This window comes from Phaethon aethereus (assembly GCF_964289735.1).
Source record: "Phaethon aethereus genome assembly, chromosome: 7".
NCBI classification, from domain to species: domain Eukaryota; kingdom Metazoa; phylum Chordata; class Aves; order Phaethontiformes; family Phaethontidae; genus Phaethon; species Phaethon aethereus.
Window position 1 is genome coordinate 34,974,664 of NC_138583.1, and position 25,812 is coordinate 35,000,475.

Here is a 25,812-nt window from a genome sequence, read left to right on the forward strand (position 1 = left end):
ACTACAGTTTCTTAACCAGTGCACTCAACTCCTGCAAAGAAAGCAGCCATCAGGGCTCCTGGGGGGAAACCAGAAGCTGTCAGACACTCAGCAACCTCCGTTCCCATACTTAACGTGAGACTAAGTTTTGCAAGCTCTCTCTCATGCCTTTGCTTCCAAAGACTGGTAAAATCAACTAGACCTTGCAGACCAGAATATGTAAAGAGAAAAAAAAAAATCCCCTCTTTGCTGACATTTATGTCTGCTGTTGGCTGAAATAACTAACCTGGTCTGATGTAGTCTCCTGCAACTCTAATTATAGCAGCATCTGGGTTTTTTTGTCTATGCAGTTAAACAGTTGTTAGGCTGCTTTCTGAGTAAAAAAGGATTTGTATCATTAAATTCTGCATGCATGTAGGTGTGTATCTGTCAGTTCCCTCTGAAACCTGTGAAAACCTTGGCCAATTTCAGCCAATAATTGAGATTAAAGTGCTCAGAGGCATAAAGTTTCTACATGCCTTCTGAGAACAGTGTTTGGGTAATTAGCCACAATCTATCAATTGTAAAATGGACTACAAAGATACGTGGTTTGTAAGCAGTAGCCCCCAACATTAAATGATAAAAGTGATAAAAACGAAGAGATGCAGAGCTTTGCAGTGCAGCGCTGGTGGAGCTGTGGGCGGTCGGTTCCCACTGTTGCTGTGGGACCAGTAAGCGACCATCAGTGTGGCTGGTTGGCTGGGAAATGGGCAACAGCAACCCCTTCTCCTGGCCGGTACGGTAAGGCTATAAGGACAGGGAGCCAGCTCTTATTACGGATACTGTGCAAACAATTTTATGAGAGAGATCCTGACTTGCCTAGATAAAATATGTAGTAATGACAGAGATCCTGACTTAGCTAGATAAAATACCTAGTAAGAAGTATCAATGACTGCAGCTTGTGTCTCTGAGTGCATCGCGTGCTTATCTGTGTGCATGTAAACACAAAGAACTCCCATCGGGGTTCACCAAACCCTTATGTGGCCATTCAGGTGAAGGAACTATGCACACATAAACTATTATCATTAAATGGTGATGGTTTATGATTAAATCAGCTCCCTTGTAAGCCCTTAGTAAAGAATTCGCGCACGGCCCTAAAGCACACTTTTCTGTGCTTACAAATATTTTAGCAACATCTCCCAGCAGCAGATTCCTGGGGTGCTGGCTCTTGACGTTTCCCTCTCCTCTCCTGTGATTTTTGTGTGCCATTATAGTGAAGATGTTAGCTTCTGGACTTCCTTTCCTGCTTTGTCTACTCACATTCATAATTTTTTTTTTTTTTCCAGGGGAGGGCTTTTAGCATTTTAATGTGGGCCAGATTTAGATCGACTGGAGGAGAACGTGGCTAATTCTGGTTAAGGAGAAAATAACGTGACATTATTTTCTCTCTAACCTGTATGATGTTATTTCTTTGCACTGAAGTCACACAGAAGCACATCCTCTGGAGGAAAATGTCCCTGCTGCCTCTCCGGGTTGTTTCTGCTTGTCCTATCTGGCCGCACGGCCAGGGGTGAGAGGCACGACCTCCTCGGGTGGGCTCGGGTGGAGCTCGGGTGAAGCTCAATGCTTCACTAGACATTACACTTATCTGGGGTAAAAAGGACGAGCGAACATCCATTTAATGCCATTTGTAAAAACCCTGTCTTGCTGTTAGGGAGGTTTCATTTGGTTAAGTCCCTTACATGGTATATAAACCATCTGTGTATGTGTGTCTTAAAGCTGTTGAAGGCTTTTTCCATCAGAAATGCCAGTTTGTTGATACCAACAAACTCATTGACTCAAAATGTGTTTTTAAACAGTCAAAAGGGCACTTTTTGCCCTGAAAAAAAAATCAAAAATATGAAAAACGTGGTTTCAAGTTCACTTTTCATTTAGAAATGCAAGTTATTATGAATCCCAGCTGTTTGGGCTTTGCGTTCCAATTTTCAGTCACAGATTTTAAATCTCCAGCAGAGGCAAGTGCAAGGGCAGTCGCTGGAGCACAGAGCAATGACAGGGCAGAACCTGGAGTCTGAGGAAGGAGTGAGCAGGAGCTGGAGCAGAGAGAGGTGCTGGGGATCTCTCCTGCAGGAGGGAGCTGAGAAAGCAGAGGTGTAAAATTGGGACCGAAACGCCAGTAGCCTCCTGCAGATGCTCAGAAGGTGACTCCACTGCTCCTGACTTATACCAAGAAGCGGAAACCGCTCTGGTGAGAGCATCCGTTTCCATCCCTGTCTCCTGTTGGGTACGAGGGACCAACTCCTGTGGCCGTGCTGTGCTCCCACAGGCAACCAGCAGCTACCTCCCGTGGGAGAGAGTCCTCCCAGATCTTCAGAGAGATCCCTTTGGCTCCGTTTTTCAATTTTCACATATTTTTATGTCATACAGTTCCAGGAGCTCAAGGAATATTAAGATGAAAATCAAACACTAGATCAAACAATGTGTCAGAATTAAGGTTGCTGATGTGAGCCCCCGCTGGCTCCCTGTGCCATTGCCCTCTCTATCGGTCACAGGCACCCTCCAGCCCCCGAATCTCTTGCTGGGCCATCCCTGAGCCCATGGCCCCATCCCAACAGCCAGCCACAGGCTGAACGTTGCTCTCTTTCCCAGTGGAAGTGCATTTTCCCATCTGATCTCACTCCGCTTGCCCCAAGGACAGCTGCTCCGAAGGGAAGGACACCGCACACCCCTGTGCCCCAGTCAGCCAGCGTTGCTTCTAGGGACGCAGGAGCCACTGAAGTAACTACCACCTCCGAAACAGCAGCCAAAAGAAAAGTTAGCAACAAACGGCGGCCAGCCCACATCCTCTCGCCATTTGGACTGAAGGATCCGCGCCCGCCCGCAGAAAGAGCCTTCCCTGCAGCTCGTCCCATGCAGTCAGTGTGATCGTAAATCCTCCCCTCATTTATGAGCTATGAATAGGGCCCTGTCTGACCTAACTAGGGCATGGAGAAGCTATTAGACTTGAGAGCAGGAGCCTTGAAACACATGCCTGGATTCATCAAAGGAATAATGGAAAATATTTTGTTCCACATGGATTTTAAGTAACGATGTTATTTCTAGCAATTAGGGATTTGCAAACTGTGGCTGTGCTTTTGAGTATTGTGGAAGAAGGGGATGTATCTTGTGATTTAAGCACAAGATTGAGAGTTGAGGACCTTGGTACGCTTCCCAAGCAGGCGGCAGAGTGAGCATGGGGAAGTCGCTCTGTCTGTCTACATGGGCAATTCCTCCTGTAGTAACAGCCCGTGGCTGACAATGTACCAGTATCTGTTGCTAAATAGCTCAAAAGTGGCACTGAAGGAATAATAATGAACTTAGAAACCAAATGAAACGGGTTTCTAGTGCTCGAGCTACAGCGAGATCAATGCTGTTCACAGTTGGAGCTTACGGTTCCTTCTCACATCCTCACTTGTCTGTCACGTCCTACCTTCACCACCACAGTGTCGCGTTTTCGGAGAGTGTCGAATGCAAGTATAATTAAACTTTCCTTTTATTCCTTCCCAACTATCTTGAGACAGAATTAGATACTCTGTATACGTGTGTGCATTTAGCTCTGCATATGTTGGATCCCATCAGGAATTACATTTCCAAACACTGGCCTGATTCCTGATGAACTTCAGGTCTGTCCTGATTTGCTTCCTGTTCCACAATTCAGATGGGATGTAAATGTAACAGGGTAGCTATCTGTGGCAGAAAGGACATCAGATTTTTTGACATCTCCCTGCTGTACTTCACATTGCAGATGATGATTTTGAGTCGGAATATATTGGAGTCAATATATTACCAGAATCCAGAGTCTAAAAGCAAACGAAGGAGAAAGAATGGTCATTATTGGATAAACTGTAAATAGCACTGAATGGAGGACTCAGAAGATCTTCTAGATGCTTCCATGCTGTGGCAATGCCAAGGAGTTCTTTCTTTGCAGTCTTCTGCACAGACAGTTACATTTAAGTACAATTATTTCCTTTTATTAAAATACATTGTTTCTGTTTTCTTTTATATTAAAAACACCTAGTTTGTCTGTGAACGTAACCATAAACTGTAAGGTCCAAAAAAGATGCAACTTTGACTTTTTAAAAAATGTTTCCTTCTGTTAATCTTGCCATTGCTTTGTCCCCTAGTAAGCAATCATGGAGAAAAATGTAGTTACGATGCTGTAAACATTTGAGAGTGTGCTTTAATGAGCTGAAATGACCCATACTCAGATACCATCTAAAAGGACAGGAAATTGGATGAAAGGTTTTTTTAAACCCTTGTATAAAGTTTTATGAGAATGTAATCAGTTCATCCCCAAAACGGTCCCTAAAAGAGAAGTACTGCGCGTGTGGATTTTAGCTTTTGGTGTATTTTTCATCAGCAGAACAGGCTTCTCTGTTATTTGTGGTCATTGTCATTTCCCAAACCAAATCAGATCATAGTTCTAGATTGTTCAAGCAACCTGCTATGTATGTATATAAATACGTAGCTTCAGACTTAGGCTGCAGGAGCTAAATCGGCGCTGGCCAGATAGATGGGTAATAGCATTATTACTACATTGTGGTTTTCATGTCATTCCTAGGTCTGCGTAGCTAGGGTATCCATTACAGCCTGCTTTCGGATTTATTGCATCAGGCTCGGAGCAGTACATACATCTTCCAGTGGGCAATAGTTCTGAAATTTGTTCTTCCAAGTGTTTGCCAGTTCAGTCTGATTTACCTTTTTTTTTTTTTTTTCCTTTTAACTTCCTCCTCATTTATCATCTCAGACAGCTTGTATTGGACCAGGTTACTTGATTGGTTTGGCAGGACTTTCTGGGATCCTTTTTCTAATATGAGCAGTCATGAAAGCTGTTAGCCAGTCTTCTTTTTTGATTTTTTTTCTGGAAAATGTTTTGATCCTAAAGCTTTGTATCTTGAGCAGTGCCAAGTGGGAATGTCTCTAAGAACTTGTCATTGTCATTTAGTCACTGGAGTCCCACACGGTGTGCGTTTCCTTTGAATGCCTGCCATGGATCCAGAATTCCATGGATTAATGTCTTCATGGTGCACAAGTAATGCTTCCTTTGATTTCTATGTAAAAGTTGTCCTGAAACTCATCAAAAGACAGTAATGCATAGAAGAATCAGAGTTTTAAAATGTAGGTAAATGTTGTGTGGGGAATGTGGTGCTCTCTTTTTTAATGCACTGGGGAAGTCAAAGAGAATTTTGCCTATAGTGTCTATTGCTCTAAATGGTCTCTCTTCTTCTATTTTGGTCCTAAGAATCGGCTCTTGGATCTGCCTTCTGGAGGCACTGAGTCAAAGATCACTAAAAGTGATGGGCAAATCTCTCTGCTTTGCAGGAGGAGTGTTACACCAAGGGGAAGTGTTAGACCAAGGGGAAGACATAAATGCATGGGAAGGACACATTCAACCAAAAAGACAATGAAGGAGTTCACCTGGTGCTTGAAATACCACTGTGGCAAGAATTAGCAAATATTCACTTTCTCCACTACTCAAAGAAATGACTTTACCTTCTGTGTCCATCTTCCCTTTGAGCAAAAGCAAATAAAGTTGCAATCTCTAGTCACTGAATGCTTTCTGAAAGCTAGCTTGGCAAAGCTATAGAAGATAAATGAATTACATTTTATTGGTGTTAATTAAGAGACAACATCTCAGAAAGTGCACCACTAGGGTTTGCTTAATATATAGTGGAAAGTTTTTAATGGGATTGTCTTTATGGGTTTTACTTCCATCAGAAAATGGTATTTATCCTTCAGATTTTTCTGACAGAGCATTCTGTTAAGGCCACATCCAAAATGAAGTTACAATGGTGAAATAAAAGTGCAAATATTGACCTTTTTTTTATATCTGTTCCAGGCAGAATATGAAATTGCTCCAGATGAGAAGCTGGGAGAGAAAGGAAAGGATATCATGATGAAATACCTCACCCCAGAGGTAAGGGGCAGCCATAGTGGCGTTACTGAAGGAATGCTGCAAGGCACACCTTTGCTAAACAAGGCTTTGTAAACCAGAGTCCTAAAATTTATGGTGACAATCTCCAGTGAATAAACTTGCAAGTCTTACACAAACAGTCAGAGAGAAAAAAAATTTTAATCCAATCCAGCAATTGACTTCTAAGGATAAACTTGAGTTTATCAGGGGCTTAATTCATCTGTGGATGAGCAAGGGGCTTCTCTGGGGGCTTGGTGTGCAAAGCCCTACATCTGTGGTGTCATGCGACCTCAGCTGTTACCAACAGATGCCACAATTATTTCCTGCCCAGCTCAAAAGAGGTGGTGCCATTTCATACACTGTTGTGTAGAAAGCACCGGCAAAAATGGTCTTTGGTAATAGACACTGTATTTTGGTACAAAAATTCCCACTTCTCCCCACTACCATTTGCCCCAGGGTAGGCAGGGGCATGCAACACTGACATGGGACAGCGAGTTTTGGAGCTGCGAGGTGCTATCACCCGTTCTTGTTTCCACCGCTGTGGGTTCCTCAGGGTTGCATCTCGGGGCTGTCCGAAGGAGAGGAGCTCATGGCAGCAGCTGTCTCCACAGGGTGGCACTCCAAACAGAACTACAAATGTGCTGTGGGAATTTTGGGCAGGCTGCACTGGGACTAACTCTTTTTTGAAGGGGGTTTGATCATTTGCTGACCGCATTTAACCTTTGCAACAAAAGTCACTGCCAGTAAGCAATAAACGTCCAACTTCAAACACAAGAACAATCCTAGGATTTTTCCTAAGTTGCTTTCATGAGAGTAATCAAGATGTACAATTGCTGCTTCAACTGCTTTACAAGAGAAATACATTTGACCTTCAGGAAAATTAATTGCATTTTTGGCAGATGTCTTTCTAAAGTGTTTAAATAGTACAATATGTTTTGGAGGTGCAGGGGCAGAGCAGACCACTTTTTTTCCAGTCAGTTGTTTTCCTACAATAAATTTCAATGCATACTTTCAGTTATCTCAGACTGCATTTCGGGATCTGGTTTCGTTTACTGAGCCTGGCTAGTTTCATGTGCAGCCATTTAGCACTGCCAGCATGAGTTCCTGCTGCCCATTCATTAGGGGCATGAAGTTCCACTGCTTTTTAAATCCACCGAAATGACCATTTATCTTAAATTTTCTGTCAACAGAGGAACGAGGGACAAATACTGAGGGAAAATATTTCCCACTGCTCAAGTTCTCATCTGGAACTGGAGAAAGGCATTTTGCTGATAGCAGGGCTAGCAAAGTGAGAGAATGATAGTACTGCTTTGTTTCAGATGGTCTTGGTGCAGGTTTACAGATGCCAAATCCTTTCCCTGCTGTCCCATGGCACTCCTGCTATCCTTGTCCGTTTGCCAGCAGCACCATAGTGTAGCAGAAGCACATGGAATAATTTAGTGAGGTAAGTGAATGTGCAGTGAAGACCAATCTGAGGGCAGCTGCTTCTTCATCAAGCAAAAATGGTGATGTTATAGGAAGGGAAATTACTGGGACTCCAGAGCTGGAGTTTCCATTCTCTGCCATGCTCTGCACTTCATATTTGACCTGTGTACCTGGTTTCTCAGTACGTAAAATATTTAAAGATGTGTAAATATTTAAAAGATATTTACAGTCTGTTCTGTTTTTCTGGTATTTGCAAGTTGCCTTCACGTCTTTGGGCAAAAGGAAACACAAGTTGTGCTCCTTCACTTGTAATCTAAAACTGCCTCCCTGGTGGTGGTCCTTCTTTAATGTCTGCATTGGTCTCACTGCACTTTTTTTTTTAAATGGGAAACTTCTGCTTCTTCCCAGAGGGATGTTTAAGCCCTGTATAGCAGAAAATATTTTCTGGAGGTGAGGTTGACTGTGCCATAGCGGTGGGTTGAATGCTAGATTCTCTATCAAGTCTCCCACGCAACAAATAGTTAAAAAACTAGAGCAAGGCCTGGAATAATTTAATTTCTTTTTAGATACCTAACTAAGGTACTCAGGGTAGGAGTTCAGATGGCCTACTGTCCTTTCTTGTCAAGAAAGAGAAATAAGAACCTCCAAAGGACAGGTTTTAAGCCATTAGAAGTCAGTGATTCAAAGCCGGGTTAGATGCTTGCAGTCAAGAGGAATGAAACGGGACCCAAATGTCTTTATGGAATATCATCCTGGCCAGCAAGGAAGCCTTCTTTTCATTAGGAGCTGCATTTCTCCATTTATTTATCAGTCCCTTGAAAGATACAAATTGCTGCTGATTCCAAAGTCTCCTGCTTTCAGAGGAATGCTTCTTTTAAGTAGGTGTGTGTCAGTGCTTCAAAGAACCCGATTGTCTTGATATAAAAATAGTGTGACATACAGCTTGACTGATAGAATAAAATTATAGGTTTAGTTCTTGGACAGATAATTCAGTCTTATAATGTGAGGAGTATTTTTCCCAGAGTGCATGATCAGAAGCAAAATGAAAACAAAAAGTAGACTTCATGCTTTTTAATATTTATAAATGATTTTTAGTTCTTGCTTAGATTTTTAAATGTCATACATATTTAACATACAATGTGTCAGTATGTCATCATTCTAAAGTGCATTCATTTGCATAGGGAACATGCACTTTAATAAAACATACAGTACTTGCACAGCAGAAAGGAAAAGAAAACACTTTCCCAGATGAATAGACACCACACCAGTACACAGCCTCATGTGACTCACGCAGCCACTGCCTGCAAGATGGTGCTACGCCGTACAGTTTGCAGACTCAAACGTGTGGGAGCAGTGAATTCCCACTTGGAGATCTCTGTGTGAGAACATTCAGCATCCACCCCGAGGCCGCTAAACAAGCTCAACACTTGCCAAGATGGTCGAGGGGGAGGCACTTTTTCAAGTAAACACAGTTCAGACTCTTCGCAGCTTTAACATCGTGAACAGTCCCTACATGCTCTCTGGGGAAGTTGAGAAGAGGTCTAGCAGCCTTTTGTCGTGGTTGACGCCAGGGGCGGCATGAGCAGGTCAGGCTTCAACCATCTCACTGGCCTACAGGCAACAGCGGTGACAAATTCTGAATGTGTCCTGGCACCTGGAAGGGAAAACAGGTGGTTTAGGCATCTCAAAGAAGTGGCATCTCTTGGGATGTGATAGAGTCCTCATCACTGGACGTTTTCAAGATGCTATTGGACAGGATGCTAGATAATCTCATCTAGGCTCCCTTTCCCACAAAACGTTGGACCAGATGATCTTTAAAGGTCCCTTCCAACCTGAGCTGTTCTATGATTCTGTGTGCTCAGGTCCTCACCTAGAAAGACATTAGTATTCTCTCTCTCTGTTGTCTAAAGTTCATTGAAACATTCATATTCAACAGGCCATTCTGAACTAGTTGATAGGAGGGAAATGTAAGGAGTACATGTGATCTTCACACTGAGCATGCCAAAATACAAGCATTTTCGTGGCTTCCTTAGCAGCTTCACTTGAGTGGTGAGAAGGAGAGTGAAAACCCACAGAAGGGGTATCCTGTAGCTGAAGACACCACCCATCCTTCAAACATGCTCTGCAGAATTGTTACCGTACTTCTCCAAGGAGGTCCAGATGTGAGCTGGCTACTCCTCAGGGCCTATGTGGGGATAAGCACTGGTGAGACGGCCTTGTCTGTTAAGAGGAAGAGACCTAACGAGGCATGTGCCACCTTGAGCATTAAGAGGATGAGAAGGATGAGACCCAACGAGGCGTGTATCACTTCAGGACTGTAATCTGAAGGGAACTCCACCTGCAGGCTGCCTTTGCTTAACCGGAGCAGTGCAATGGTTGCCGCACTGGCAAGATCAATGTTTCTTGACTAGAGTCTTACTTCTTCAGGAGAGGCTTTAACAGTTTCCATGAAAAAGGCACTTAAAGCTGCCTTCTTGACTTAATAAGCCCAAAGGGCAAAAGTCCAACCCACAGGAAGTCTAAAATTTCTGAGGTTGTGAAATATGATGGTAAAAATGCTAAAATGAATTGGTCACAAATATTTCTTTCCTGGCTTTTCCTAATCTCAACAGTTGAGTGGGAATGTTTCAGTTTTAGTTCCAGTTCTGTCTGTAAATGGAAAAGCCCTCAGTGCTTCGTGGAACAGTTGAGTTAAACTGAACCCAGCCTGGCTTCATTACCTGGCTGCTTCTTTTACTGGAAGAGCAAAGAGATGTGTTTACCTTTTTACTGCTTTTAAATTAGAGTTTTGCATCTCCATGCATCATTTTTGCCTTCCTGCCTGACAGCTGCCTGTGCCATACTAAATCACTAGCCCATTATTTTCTTTTTCACTGTAAATCACCTTGAGATACCTTGAGAGATGCTACATAAAACTAAATTGATTTGAAATGGCTCTTAAGACGGTCTCCATATGCCATTATAGTTTATATTTGGACTCAGATGGGTACTAAAAATGTTACTGAATAGGATGTCTAATGTGTATTGTTAGCCCCATTAATATACTTCATAGAATATGAAGAACAGCAACTGCATTAATTTTCTTATCTGAATTCCTGTTTGGTCTCCCTTCCTCCAGGAAACGCACAGAATAAAGGCCATGTTTGCAATTTCTTTCTTTGCTGCAAGAGGTGAGCTGGACACAGCAATAACCTCCTTACTCCAGTCTAAGGCTAGCAATGGGTATTTTGCTAAATGAAAATATGTCTTTGTTTTTATGAACAATTATAGGATAAGGAAGGGAGGGAAAAGTCCCCTGAAAGGGAAACTGACTGATCAGCAGTGCCTGGCCTTCCACTTGTCTACTGGCTAACATGTGTTCTTCTCTCAAATCAGTTCTTTATAGAGAAGAAAACTATGATGTAATATGGGTGAGATGATATTAAAATGATACATGAGGCCTTTTGCTGGACAAAGCCATGCAGCCGAGTCCGGGCTCCTGCTCACAGACACCCTCTCTCAAGTCTGTGTGTTGGCAAAGAGTAGTTTTCTTTTTGCGCACCGTTGCTTTAATCTTGATGCCGAGGATCTTTGCCCTTGGTTGCTCTCTCCTTGAGATTTCTTTCCACCACCAAAATAAATGCAAACTTCAGCACTTGCGCTTCTGAGTGAGTCATCTTCGCTGATCACTAAAGCCTTCCATCTCCCATAGGGAAAGTTTCATGTATCACTTTTTAATGATTCTGGCTGAATCCTGGAAGGGCAGGTCATACCGTACCAAGAATTGGATTCAAGTACTGAGACTTCTTCATCTAACTTCAGTTTTACTAAATGCCTTCTAGGGAACGTTGTTGTAATTAGTTTTTGGAATGGCCAAAACAAAAGCTGAATGTTACTGTACGGGAAGCTCTGGAAGAAAGAAACATTAAGCTTCTGTAAAGCAATCTGCAGAGTTTAATACAGAGGCTTTCTGTTTTGAAAGGTGAGCATTCAGGCACTGTTTTCTACATTGTTGCCTTTCTCGTACAAATTCAGCATCTATCACTTATATCTAGCAAGTCATCTCCATCCCTCTGTAGCTTATTATCTTGCTAATAAAAGGCCAACACAATAAACCTTTTCACTGGCTACAGCGGATGGTCCCTTAAGGCTTGGTCCAAGAGTTATCTCCGCAGCTAGTTTTCAAATTTTTCTAAACCTATGCATTTCATTAATGACCCTACTTGCTCAAAGCATTAGTCACTGTGTCCTTTGGGTTCCTATTAGGAGACTTTTCAGGATGCTAAATACTTAAGTAGAAAATCCTGGCCTTACTTGAGCCAAGGAGAGTTTTGCCGTTTAATTAATTGCCCTGGGACTTTACTCTTTGACTCAATGGATTTCTCATCTCCCCTTTCTATTGACTTCGCTACTCTATGGGCACCATTTTAGCCAGAGATGATAGCATTACTTAGGCCTTTGCTTTGCAGCTAGCATAATCGATACATAATCCAGTCTCCAGAGAAATCAATACATAATTCTTGTTCCAGAGACAGCACGATCAATATCTTTGCTGATCACTGTGTCTTAGTCCAGGAAAGTACCTCCTCAGTGTACTTTCTGCATAAGCTCATCTTTCCAAAGTTCAATTCTGGGAAAATATCTGAACAGCAGAACAGCAACCTTGTTACTCAAATTAATGCTTTCTAATCAGAATTTATTTGAATAAACATTCTTCTGTCACTGGGCCCAGGCTGTAATATAGTGTGACAGAGGAATCTGAAAAATCAGTGTTGCCTTGATTAGGAGTCTCTTTGCTGTGGTCTCAGACTAAAAGGCATTTTCTCACGGTTTGCTCAAGTCCTATTTCCTCATCCTTTACCCACTGTTTATAATACAAATGTTAGTTAACTAAACACTTACTGAGGATTTCTGTCTCTTGCAATGGTGCCAAACTGCATGAGAGCCTATGGAAACAACATGGAGTCTGCTCTGTCCCAGTGCTGCTGTCCCAGAATAGGTCCTTGGGCAGTCCTGTGTCCTGTCCTTTAGTCTTAGGGAGAGCTGTGTTTGCCTTACATTTGCTCAGACTGGTGGAAGGTTTGGGCTGGAATCAGTAACTACACTGATTTTATGCTAAGCAGTGCTATTAATTGAAGCTCTGCTTTTTCCTTGTTGTTTTGGAGAGGTTAGACTCCCAAGTTCACATGCTGCTAAAGCGTTTGTCGTTTGTGGTCAGGAAGATCATTGGGATGACTTGGTCAGTAGGCAAAAGCCTTCTAGCTCCCCTGCGTTTGCTGGAATAACTCTGATTTGACCCTTTGGAAAATGGAAACTTGCTTCAGCTAATTGGTGTCAACCACGCATGTAAACCTGGCTCACATCTGTCTGCTGAGGCAGGACAGGCCCCCCAGGCTGCTGTGACTCCTCTCGGAGAGTAGCCGGGGCATCCAAAAGGGCTGAGGATACTGTGCAAATAAAGAGCCGTCTGCTCAGGATTATCTGAGAACGGGAAGGATTTATTTGTCTGCCCTGGGCTAATGGCTATGCCTTTTATGGTTTCCTCCTCTTGTTTGCAGGGAATCATCTTTTCCCTATCCCCTCTGCATATCCCTCATCACTTATACTCAGTTCATATGGATTAACCAATGGTCAGGGAAGTTAATTATACGCCTTTAAGGTTCATTCAGTTTCCCCAAAAACAGCCTCTTCTGCCTGAAAATCTTGCCCACATGGGAAAAAAGGAATCAGCCTTTTCCAGCTGTCTGAAACACTGGCCTGCAAGACACCCAGAAATCTGCAGGAGATGGCTTTTGTGCATTTGTGCAGAATGACATTAAACTAGACCTCTGGTGAGTCCAGCCTCTTACACTCCCAACACACACACTGCAGCCTTGTTGTTGGTGGGCAACTGGATAGGAGAGATGAGGGGCCTCTTTCTGTCCCCTGACTATACAGGGAGCCCAGGGAGACTTTGAGTGTCTTGGGTTTTAGGTGATTAAAGTGCAAGGAGGTGAATTCCACGCTAGGTGTAATGCAGAATAAATTACATTGCACTGCATGGCATGTACACGCAGGTGCACAATTTCTGAACAGAACAGGAGCCCTTTGAACACCTGACCTCCACAGCCCTTCTGTCCACCCACTGCAACTTGCAGCACTTTCCTGGTTGGTTCAGCTTTGGATTTCTGAAGCTGAAAGCGTAATGGGTCAACAAATGTCTCTCTCAGCTCAGGAGTGCACTGAGCTAAACTCAGAAGCAGTGACAGGCAACTGTATGCTTGGTCCCAACAAAGAAGAGAATGAAGACACACATGATGAAGATGGAAGTTTAAAATACCTTATTTCTCATCTGATTCTCTCGTAATGGGGAAGTAGGATTCTGGAAAAACAAGTAGAGACTTAAGCAGCTGAGTAGCCTCACAGGGATGTGCCAGGCAAATGCAGATGAGGTGCCTGAAGCTGATACCTTTGGCTGGGATGATGCAACTAGAAGAATCATTAAGCCAATAACATTAGCGTGTGTTATTTTAACTTGGAACCAGGAATCACAGCATTACCATAAAGAATGTTTTAAATTGCATAGAAAATAAATATATTTCAGTTCATTAAAATATCACTAGATAAGTGTAAAAAATAAACAAGTAAGAATGATTTAAAAAACCCCATCTTTTGACTACAATTGGATTTTAAAATAACCAGCATGTTTAGGTTGTGGAAATGTAGCACTTCAAACTTTTCATGTTTAGGTTTTTTTTTTTCCCAGTAATGCAACTACACATACAAAACTCACCCTGCATGCCAAGTCTCAGCTTGTATGTTAATTTATGGTTTTTTAATCAAGACAGACTCTGCTCTGAGTCAAAAATCAACCATATAGCGAGTTTATCATCCTGGCACAGGTGCTGTTTGTCCAACAAGCAAAGCTGAGGAAGAGTGGAATAGGCCACTGCAAACAGTGTGTCATCTCCGACAATAAATGTCTTCCCTCTCAGTTCTTTGCTGATGGCTATTACCATATGATCGTTAATGGATCGTGTGACACAGGTGATTAGGGAATGCCCTGTTTCCAGCAGTGCTAGGTAGTGATTTTGTTTGCTTTTGTGGGTGTTTCCAGTCATTCTGTGAGTGGGCCACTCGTTCCTGCCTGATGTTTATTTAATTCACTTTCTAATCCTTTTCAAGACCTTCCCGAACTCTCTTTTGGATTTTCGTTTCTTCATTCAAGTGTTTCCTCAGGATTTTGACCTGCTAATGGAAAAAGATGAAGGCAAATTCTGCAAAATCCCCACTGCACCTGACAGCACTACAGCCATTGACTTGAGGATCAGGCCTTCATGCATGAGCTGCCTTCATGCAAAGCAAATAGCTTGTGGGCTTCAGTGTGAAGACTGCTTGCAAGGGAAGGGTTACTCATGTTTACAGGCTTATGCCTCAGAGGAGTGAATTCAAGCAGGGATCTGTTTGTTTTCCTGCAAGAAAGTCATTCAGTAACTTTGAGGTTGTAAATGAGTGTTTATAGATTTAGGGATTTTTTTTAATGGAACAAATGACATTTGGTTTACCAAAGGAAGCCAAGCTATGACTATTGCAACATAAGGTTGCTTGCTAATGTTTAGGCTATCCATCAGTGTGGGAGGACATTAAAAGGTAGAAAGGTTCTGATAAGAGGCTGGACACTGCATGCTATCCAAACCTATTAAGCACACGTGATGAGAGAAGAAAACATTCTGAGAAAAGAAGCTTTCAAAATTGTCCTGTCATCTTTGTTGCCACTAATGGTGAGAATTCTGTTCTTTTCCTAAAATGCTTTATCAAACATCTGGCTGCTTCTAGTAATGCACTGTAGCAGTGATTCAGCTGGGTCGCTAACAGATGAGGTTACCTTTTGAACTAATGACGCTTCCAAGGATTGTGTGAGTACCCTAACTCTTGGGTAGCTAGAAAATCCTGGTTAGTATTAATTAGTCATCTTTTCTATTCTGTTTCATAAGCTACCTCCCTCATCCTGCTGATGGCTACTGGCACTGGCTATTTCATCTGTGTTTTCATCCTTTAACCTCTGTGCAAAATGCTTTTAAAGCAGAAAAAAAGGCAACAAGTAAAACATACTTTCCCTTCCTCTGCTTTAAAGCAAGTTTATATAAAACAATTTCAGCTGGCTAATTTATGAGCACCCCTACACCAATAAACCTATGTGTCTACAGAAAGGAAGAAAAATTTGTTTCTTTGGTGAAAAAGCCTCTGTAAGCAGGCTCCCAAAGAATTATTAAAACAGTATGGGTGGGGAAAGACTAGGGTTTGAAGATACTGAAAAACATCTTGCCAAGGACTTCTTGTGAGGCCCAGTTTCTCACTAACTGAAGTCAAAAGCATAGCTTCCATGATGACCAGTTTAGGTACTTAATCTAAGCTGTACTAAAAACCCCATAGCTGGTGGGGATTGTGGTGAGTATTTCTATTTAATTGAAGGGTATAAAGCCTGCAGCTGCTTCACTGGACTTGCAGAAGAAGCTGATGAAACAACTAAATTTTGACTCATGGGACATTTTGTTATTTCAAAATTACTTTCTATGGGGCTTTGAGTGTTTAAGATTTCCTCTGGTTGCCTATAGGAGCCAGGAAGAAATTTCTCCTTTTTGATCTAGGCAATCTTTTCTTTTCCTTTGTTGCTCCAAAACTCATGTTGTGGTTACACCCCCAAATTTCTCTGAATCAAATAATTTAACATTCCAAGGAAACCACACTTTGGATTGAAGGTCTTTATGGAGGAAATGTTTTGACTCACAGCATTTGCATGGCAGTTGCTTGTTTGCCACCATCAGGAACAGTTAACGTAGTTTCTAGAAAGGAGCATTTTGCTTTCAGTGATAGCAGCTACAACAAGGTCTGCTGAGAACAGGAAAAACAAGGTATAGCTGTATAGCGGATCCTGTTGCTGATTAACAGGAGAGCCATGAAAAATGTTACTCCATGTTTACTTTCTATGCACTTGTCAGAAAGGAAACCTTAGTGATTGCTGAGTTTCTCCAAGGAAGGGCATAATTCAGGACTACAGCTTGTATCCCAGCACCAAAAAGGAAGGATGCTGGAAACCCAGAGAAGAAACTTAGCCTTTTCGTGCCAGTGGGCTTGCCGAGGCCCGAGAGGCAGCCCAGCAAGTCTGGAGCTAGCAAGTCAGCCTGAAGCTACATCAGATCTACTGCAGTGAATGAGTTCATGAACTGCAGTGGTTAGCGTTGCCTTTTGTGATGGATCAGTACAACTTCTCCAGGCAGAAGAACATGTTCAGATGTTTGCTGAGGGCTCTATTGTCTTCAGTCATTGTATTTTTCTGTGTGTCAACATGTGTTTTGATAGTTTAGTAGAATATGAGGGAAAACAGATTCATCATGATTCCAGATCAGCTTGCAGCTGCAAAACAAACCCCACAGTTGATCAGCACGGCTGATTTACTTCATTTAGCTACCAGCAAGTGATCCTGCCCTCAGTACTGAAAATACCATTTGATCAGAGAACAGGATTAGCTTCAATTTTTTCCTCTGTCATTGACCCACTGTATGATCCTGGGTGAGGTATTCCATGTCTTTGGCCCCCGTTCCCACTGCCAGGGCTAGTGTGATGGGCTTGCTTCAGAAGCTTTACCTCTCATGACATGTGTATGCAGTGCCTGGCATTACGGGCTCCCATTCTCAGGTATGATGTCTACATGCTGTCGTAATAGATAAATTGCTACTAATAACACAGCTGCTCTCCATGCTCCCCGTCCACCTCACTGCCAATTCCTACATCTGTCTTCTCAAAGCAAATATCCTGGAATTATGAAGCCTTGTGCTTTGCTGGTTTGCCTTGTTCAGGCACAGATGACTTTGTGGTAGGAAAAAAAAATAAAAAGAAAATGCAGAAGTTGATTACTTAAAGTGTTGCAGCTGCTCCTGATGTAGAATTGGCTGTTTACTACATACACAGCTAAAACTGAACAGACAAGATCAGACACGGGGCAAGAAAAAAGAATGTTCCAACATTTTTGTGCATGACACCAAAAAGCATCAGGAGACTGCATATGCTGTGACAGTGCTGAGAACCTTTCCCTCACCAGGTTGAAACACATGCCTAACCCAGACTTCCCAAAATCAGAGTACTACCAAGACACTCCATCTTCTCCTCCATCGCTTTCCTTTGCATTTCTCACTGTCAGTCTCTTCACACTTGCCCTCCATCAGTCACCAGCTGCATGGTCAGTACTTCCCAGGCTGTAGCTCAGACTGAATCCCAGTTGCCCAGAGTGGGGAGGTGGGGGGACATCAGAGTCACCAAGTGGTTCCGGACATCTCCCTGCAGTGGGGCAAGCAGAGCCTGTGCTGTGCCCTGCGCTGGCATGTTCCTGCTCTGAGGGCAGCAATGCAGACCCCAGTGGAGATACCACAGGACAGTTTTTCAGGTGAATGTCTAGGCACAAGTTGCAGATAAGCCTTGGAGGCACAAAGAGGCACAATTTCATGGTCTCTATTTTGCCTTCCATTAGCTTTCCCCTTTGAAAATGTGCATTACCTGAGCACGTAAACTTGTCTTTCCCTGATTTTGCGCCTACCAGCATGACTTGCATATATTACCTATTCTCCCTTTTTCTGGTAACTGCTCTGATTGCAGTCCTCCTTATGAGTGATCACCTCAAAGGGCTGAGGTGGACAGTCAACACTGATAGTCATACCTTTGCTACCCATCCTGGTAACTAGTCCCCTGCTAGCTGAGCCTTCCTCAAACATCTGGAGAAGGATGTGACTCTGCAAAAGCAACAGAAGGAATGGAATTGCATGTGGCAGACTTCCCATCCCTGACATGAACCATTGCTCTCCGTTGCTGGTCTTGGGTCATGGCTGTGCGAGAGCAAATCAAATACAGCAACATAACTGGATGAAGCCAGTATTTCCAGTTTTTGTGTATGAACTCTTCTCATCCCATCATGCACCATCTCACCCAAAGTTCACTTTAGCCTGTTTCTTCATAGTTTTGAGGTCTCTAGTAGTAGCAAATCTGTGTGGAGATTTGCAGATAGATTGTATGTAGAAAATGTTGTCAACATCTGCAAATACACATATCATTAAGACAGAAGTGCTTGGAAGCAGAGACAGCTCAAGAAAAGTTATGGCTTAAACCTTTGTCCATTGACTGAAACATTTTTAATTGCTTTAAGCTAGTTGTGGAATGTTTTCATAACCTGAGACATAACATATGCTGCACATTATTTGTTTTATGCAAGTAACTTAGAATTCTAACTCATCATGTTTCAGTATCATGGCTGCCAGTCTGAAACTTGCCAGGAAAACAGTTGTGTTTATGACAAAAGTTTGCCTGAAATCTATTCATTCTAAAGAGTGTGGTATCTTTCTGGTTCATATAATATTTGTAGTGATGAACAGCCTTGTTTTAAGATACCGTGTGACTTGCATCCACTGGCAGGAGTTGGTATAAAATGAAAGCCGTGTTTCTAGGTTTCTGTTCTTTATTCACTAACTGCAAGCTACAAATGGACTGATTTGAGGAATCTAAGCATCTCTGGTTTTCATTTATCTCCTATGATTTCAGTCACAGATGATGATCAACTCTTCTGCAAAACACAATTCTTAACCTCCCTGTTCACTGTCCTGTAAAATATTGTGAGATTGCTACCTAGCTCATGAAGAATTAATCATGCAGTGAAGCTTTAATATTTCAGGGTTCTTAGATGAAAGGCACTATGTAAGGATAAAGAATTACCTCCAGACTAAGAACCTGCTCTGTTTCTTGCAAAGTCAGCCTGACCAAAGTCAATGCCATCCCTTTTTTTGATCTGAAGTTCAGGGTTCTGCAAGCTGTTTCTTTTTTGTAGGAGACCATGGTGACCGAGACAAGCGGGACTGTTCATTTGCAAAGATACTTATTCCTTTGCTCAGAGCTCCAGGTTTACTTTGCTGAGCACTCAGCATACAAACTCCCTTCCTCAGCTGTTCTCGGGGCCGTGCCATGTGCCTCTGTTTTACAGAGTCCAGTGTTTTGTAAAATCATTGGTACAAAGGACTGTAAAGAGGGCTCAAGCGCCTCTTGCATTGAGGAGATATCAAATACACTTAGATCATCAACAGATGTCTGTCTGCCCTCAGAGGTCTTTCAGACCTCCAAGAACAGATTCCACAATATTCATATGCCTGTTCTTGAGCTTCCCTGTGTGGAAAATTAGAAAAAAAGTCTTCCTATCCAATTAAGTGGATTCCTTCTCATCAATCCCCCAGTGTAGAGCAGAACATGCAGAATAATTGATCCCTGCACTCTTTATTAAAAACATTTCTATATTAAAATACCTTTATCATGTTTCACTCTTACTTTTCCAGACTAAACAAATCTAGTTCCTCAACACTTCCCTTTGGCTTTTTTTTCCCCAAGCATGTTTCTCAACCCTCTGGACACTTGATGTTCTCATCAGCTCTCCATAGCCTTCTCAAATGGTGGCGACCACAACTGGATACACGCCTCTAGCTGGAGTCTCAGCACATCTCCCTCAGTTCCCTTTGTTGTTTGGGCACTTCTCCCACAGAAGCAGCAGCACTGCACACAATAAACCAACTCTGCACATGCAGGTTCTTGTTGTGTGTGCATTTGCTCTGGGCTCCATCCAGCTACTGGAAATAATCCGAATCACAGAGACACAGAGACACCTGCTACTCACCCCACCCTGGTTTCAGAAAAGCTAACCCCAACTGCTGGGTTGTCAGGAAAATGCTTTTACTCATTGAAGTTGCAAATATCTGCTAGCCAGCTGCCTGCTTTCACTTCCACAGACTTTGAGGTAACACCTACAGTACACTACATCTTGACCAAAGTCATCCATTTTAAAGATTTGGAATTTCTGTCTTAAGGAAAATTAGAACAAATAACATGTTTTAATGAAAGAGTAAAATTATCAGAGAAGGTCTTCTGAATGCTTTCCTTGGTACTGCTGGCATTTCACTTTGTTTTATAAAGAATTTGGTTAGCTGATAGATCGACAAAAGGTCAGGTGTCCTCCACACAGTCACAGGGGAAACGCTGTCAGAGAAATGTTGTTAAGTACCATGGCAAATGTAGAGAGATGATTTTATGAGAAGCCTTATTTGTTGGCTGTCCTGTTCAGTGAAGGTCAACAAATACTGTGTCTTGAAGGGCTGAGTGAAGTAGCCTGTAGCAAAACTTACAGAGCTGTCAAAAAAGGAGAGATTACATTTTAAAGAATAGTGATGCAACATGACGTTCAAAATAACGGATAATGGGGACTTACACAGCCTGGAAGCTTTCATCTGATCTGAATCAGATTTCACTACGGTGAGGTGCCGAGTGCGGGACACGGAGGGTACCGGATGCAGCACTCACAGAGCTGCATGGTCTGGGTCTCCTGGCGTTCAGGCTGCCAGGGACAACCGTGCTAGTGCAGGGAAGACCAGATTGCATTTGGCGTGCAACACCCTCAGCTCCCACCCAGAGCCTGGTACTTATGGGTGATACTGCATCCAGCTTCAGACCTAGCCACCGTGCTGTTTATCAGCGGTTGCATCCTACTGAACAGGAGAGGAAGGGGGAGAAGCTGCCTTCAACCTCTCAGCAAAATCTGACAAGTATCTTGCAAGCCCAGAGGCTTAATTTGGAAGGAACAGTGATCTCCAGATTTTTGTGGACATGAACGTGACTAACCTTGAACAAGTGTGTGACGTTTGAGCTGTTTTCACGCCATTTATTGAAATGGAAGGGTAGCTGGGAGGATCTCTTTTGTCTTTTAAATGAGAAAAAAACAAAATTTAGAGGTGGAGACTTTTTTCTCAGTGTGTTAATGGCACTCAGAAGTAACTGAATATCCATTGCTTGTTTCTCAGATATTCACTAATCCAATTCCTAGTTGCATTCTTTACTTAAAAATTAAACAAGAGGGCATCATAAAACTGAGATACTGCTTTGCCAGCAAAATATAAGAAGGTTTTCAGTTTCTCGCCATAAATGGGAAGATACAGGAGATAGAAAATTTTGATTAAAACCTGGTGAAAGTAGTTTGGACTCTTGGAAAACTTTTATTAAACTGGTCAAAAAGGATGAAGTGATGAGAGAAATTTTTGTTGGTTTTTGCCCCGCTAGATGGTTCCATCAGCTTTACCCTAGTGTTACTCTGTTGATTGACTGGCATCATTTCTGATTTACATTACTGTAAGTGAGATCAAGAATCACTTTCTTTACCTTCAGGAAACAAAATAGCCATTAGGGAAAATATAGGACTGTAGTTGTTAAAACTACCCAGTGTTTTGTTTTGATTATAGGAAAACGTAACAGGTTTCTGCAGATGTTTCTGAAGAATTAGCAGAGTATTCTTCGTCACACATTCAGATGTGATGGTCTTAATGACAGTCTATGGCTCTCCCAGCTGCCACAGGACATTTAATATGTTCAAAAAGGTGTCTCTGTTCCCCTGTAAAAGCCAAATTTGCTTTTACAGCCATTACCCACAATGCAGTGGGAGAACAGAGTTAATAACCATTTCATTGGGGCTGCAGAAAACTTTTGCACCCCTCCAGGGAAGAAGCAACTTTTTCTTCCATAAGTGGCCAAAGTGTTACCTGTGGAAGCTTTCGCTCTTGGGATCCAAATCCTTTCTTGCACTCATAACCTGCGCTGCCTAATTGTTCTCCAGGGGAGCAAAAGTAGGTTGGTGGGTTGGGTTTTGAGTTGTAATTGTTTCTGGCTTTGTTTGAACATTGAAAGGCTGTAGGTATGTACAGTACTCAAACTGGGAAAATGGCAGTCATGGGTATTTAATGGGACTGGTGGGAACCATGAAGTCTCAAGGAAAATCTCAGGAAGGCTCATACAGAGGCTCCCTAGAAGTGTATGCAGAGTTGGAAAGGGTTGGGTATACTCCTCCCACACACATGGTGTAGCTGCTCTGCCCGGAACACTAGGAAGGGCTGCATAATGACATGAAATGTTTTGTTGGTCCTACAAAACCTTTGGAAATTGTCAGCCTGTGAAAAAAAGCAATTTTTTGTTGCAGAAAGTGAAGTGGTCTAGTGAAGTATTTGCTCTACACTGTAAGGCTTTAGTCCATGTACAGAATGTCAGTGTATTTATGTCTTTACCCACCTTGATATTGTTAGCTTGCTCTCAATTTCTCCAGAGGAAGAAAGGTTCAAAGGTCAGCAATGAGTGGTTTTGAAAAACTAAGTGGTGACAAACTTGGAGGGAGGAATCACAGTACATGCCATTTTTAAATACTTCTGACATTGTCTTACAGTTTCTTTTGCTCATTCTTCTCCCCTTTCCCTATAAGAATTTTGTTTCTTCTTTATGAAGAAGACTTAGCTGATACTTATAATTTATTTTTTAAATGTACTTTGATCTCATACAAAATTTGATGGAATTATTACTATAATAATGCATCACGTGCATGATCTTCAACACTAACCTCAAGGCAGCTTACCTCTCATGGGGAAATGAAGTTGCCAGGCATGAGCAAGAATCAGGTCACTTGGTCTAAATGCCTAATTATAGGGTTTAGTATTAGCTTTTGGATCTTTCAGTATTAGATTTTGGCCTATAAATGTTGAACAAATCCTAGATTTAATTAGTAGTAACTTCAGTTAGAGGCCCTACTTTCAATTTTACTTAAGTGCAGCTCCATTCACGTCAGAAAAGACACTCCTGATTCACAGCAGTACAAAGACTACGGAGATCAGTGGTGTTTCTGTACCCTGTAAATCAGAAAGATGTTCAAGATAACCAGGTCTCAGAGCAGTGGACTCACGCAGCCAAGTACAAGCTTTGGGTTGTCAATGAGCTTGTGCAGCACACCCCATTGACTATGCAAAGTATAAAGTACAGGCATTAATTCATATGGTTCCTAACCCAAATCAGCTGAAATACTGCTAATCATTAGGCTTTGGTTCCTATCTGAACAGTCCTTTAGAAGCCTTTTTTTTCCTCCCCCCCGCCCCTTTTTTTTTTTGCAGTAGTTTCAATGCAGCAGCTGTAAGACTGGAAAACAGGATTTTGAGGGGTTTTGCCTCTACTTACTCTCTTGAACTAAAACTGGGGCTTAGATTTAGTCATGGGCATCTACAGATAGGAATTTCTGTAAGTTGTCTGATTTACTGAGACTTGTTCTTGGTTCCTGTCAAACTCAGTGGCCAATCAAGCTAAGAAAGTCTGGCTTTGTCTCAGTCTCTTCATCTTCTAGATGATCATGTGGGGCCTCATCTACCTCTCAAGGAACTGTGAGACTTCTTAATTATTAGCAATATACTCTACCTGTGATTAAAAGTGGGTGTTCCCTAGATATCTTTTGCTGAGGAAATGGAAGAGTATATGGAGGAAATGAGGAAATATTTCAGTGAGGTCAAAGATAGCCAGCATGTTCTGCAGATTGTCTGTCAAGGTTGAATAGTGAGACTGCATTACGCAGCGTGCACAGGCAGTTCTGTAAACCGTGTTCCTATTTGAAAACATTCAAGCGGAACAAGCTTACTTTTCATGTCACAACCAGGATCATATTCACATTTCAGCAGCAGGAAGGAAAAGATAAAAGACTTAATTCATCTTTCACTATGCTGGAGATTTTCTCTGGCCCCACCTCTGCCCTTTCCTCTGTCCTCATTCCCAGTGTTTTTGAACTCTGCCTGCAATGCACTGCAGTGCTTGCCAAGATATCCCCAGCTAAGGGTGAGTTAATGAGAACATCTGGCCAGGAATGAGTGATGGTGCTCTGTGACCCACCCACTCAGCACATCTGGTGGTAGTGGCCATGGATAGGGAACCTTACCGAGTGCAAGGAAAGAGGATTTAGTCATCTATGGCTGGATTTATTGAAAATACCCAAATCCAATTGGTTATATAAAGGGGCTTTCATGTCAATGGGAGAAATATCTATAAATAGGTGCACACACGCTCATACATACACACTTTTTTATATAATTACAGTATGCTGTCAGTAAGAATGTGGACTGCCTAAAAACTGTCTTTATAGATAATTAGTCCCAAAGGTCCTAAACTGGTTAACCATCAGGGCATAGTGCAAAAGACCTCTCTTTGGTAAAGGCTTTTTGAAGGGGCTGAATGTACATTCTCTCTAAAGGGAGGAGAGGATGAAAAGAGTTTATGTGCTTGGTTGGCAGAGTTCCTTTTTTAAATGATTATTTTAAAACTGCTGGATTATTTTTGTTCTTGTAATGATGAATTAAGGTGTCTTTTGCAAGCATCTTTTTATGTTATTTATATATTAAACAATAAATACCAATGCTCTGCTCTTGTTTTCCTTTGTTGGTACAAAAAAAAAGAAAAAGAAGATGGATTTTTCAGACAGCACAATGAATCATCAATGAAGTGAAAACACTGGGCAAATTCTCTTTTGTTTAAGAGAATGGCCTGTACACAGTTCAGGCCAGCACATTTTTCATGGGATGCAAGGGAGCAGTTCAAAGAATTGGCAAGGAGTGGGTCCTGCATATTCATGAGGCTGGGCAAGGAGGTGAAGGTACAGGAGAAGGCAAAAAAAGCAATGTGAGGATAGAGTGGAATGTGGAGTGAGTTGCCACGGTATCCTATTTTACTGCTGTTTGACATAAAGCTCCTTTGCTTTTACACAACCGCTGGAATTGAATGGAAGCAGCTCAGGGCAAAAATAACGAATGTGTCTTTTGCACATTAAGAGAGTAGAGGATCTGCACCTCATCGCAGAGATAATGTGCCCCTCTCTTCTCTCCCCAGTCTCCAGCCTGCGTTCCCGAAGTCAGTCAAGATCTTATCCAACAGACAGAGGAGAAACTCAAAAACAGCCCCTGCAAAGAGCTATTCTCTCACTGTACAAAGTAAGTATAACTCGATACCCAAAGATTGCAGGGCTGCGGTCAGCAGCTCGTAAGGAATGTGTCAGGTAAAGAGAGACATTTCAATTTGAACCTGAAGCATGTATCTTCGGTTTATGTTCGTAATCCTAGAGGCATTGCTGACAAGCAGTGAAGTCATTTCATCTGAACAAAATATAATAAATATTTCCATGCCATTATATACACTACACAGAGGCACTTAGTGTCTCAGGTATTTGACAGAGTGTTCTAGCCAAGTAAACCAGCCACGGATTTCATGCTGTGTGAAAAGAGCTACAATGATAATGTATCCAAAGAAAACATCTCTGTTTCAAAGTGAATAAAAATTAAGTGGCTATACAGTCCATTTAGACAGAGGAATGTGCAAACTTGCTCCGCATGGCTTTTCCAGAAAATCTTCACCAGGAGAATGGGGCTTTTTAATGCTTTCTGTCTGTCTGTGGCGTTCAAACGAATGTGCATAATTTCATCCTTTGTCTGGGAAAAGGCTTATCAGTTTTTGTAGCAGTGAGGCAATTTGTACTATTATGTGCTAAAGCTCCAGGTATGCAATCTGCATTTGCAAACACTGACCCGAGTACCAGTAGATCATAAACCAATAAAAATATGAAAAGGAGGGATCATCGCAAGCTGGCCCATGTGGTT

General features: G+C 42.2%; 1 protein-coding gene across 1 annotated transcript in view; it reads left to right on the plus strand.

Moving 5' to 3' along the window:
• The window catches only part of GRK5 (G protein-coupled receptor kinase 5), a gene marked incomplete at both ends in the record, with an annotated part of 165,709 nt that overhangs the window by 112,291 nt on the left and 27,606 nt on the right, over positions 1-25,812 (plus strand). Inside the window, 2 exons of the mRNA XM_082002444.1 lie at positions 5,837-5,914; positions 25,049-25,149. Of these exons, the coding sequence (XP_081858570.1) occupies positions 5,837-5,914; positions 25,049-25,149 (179 nt within the window). The remainder of the gene's footprint in view (positions 1-5,836; positions 5,915-25,048; positions 25,150-25,812) is intronic.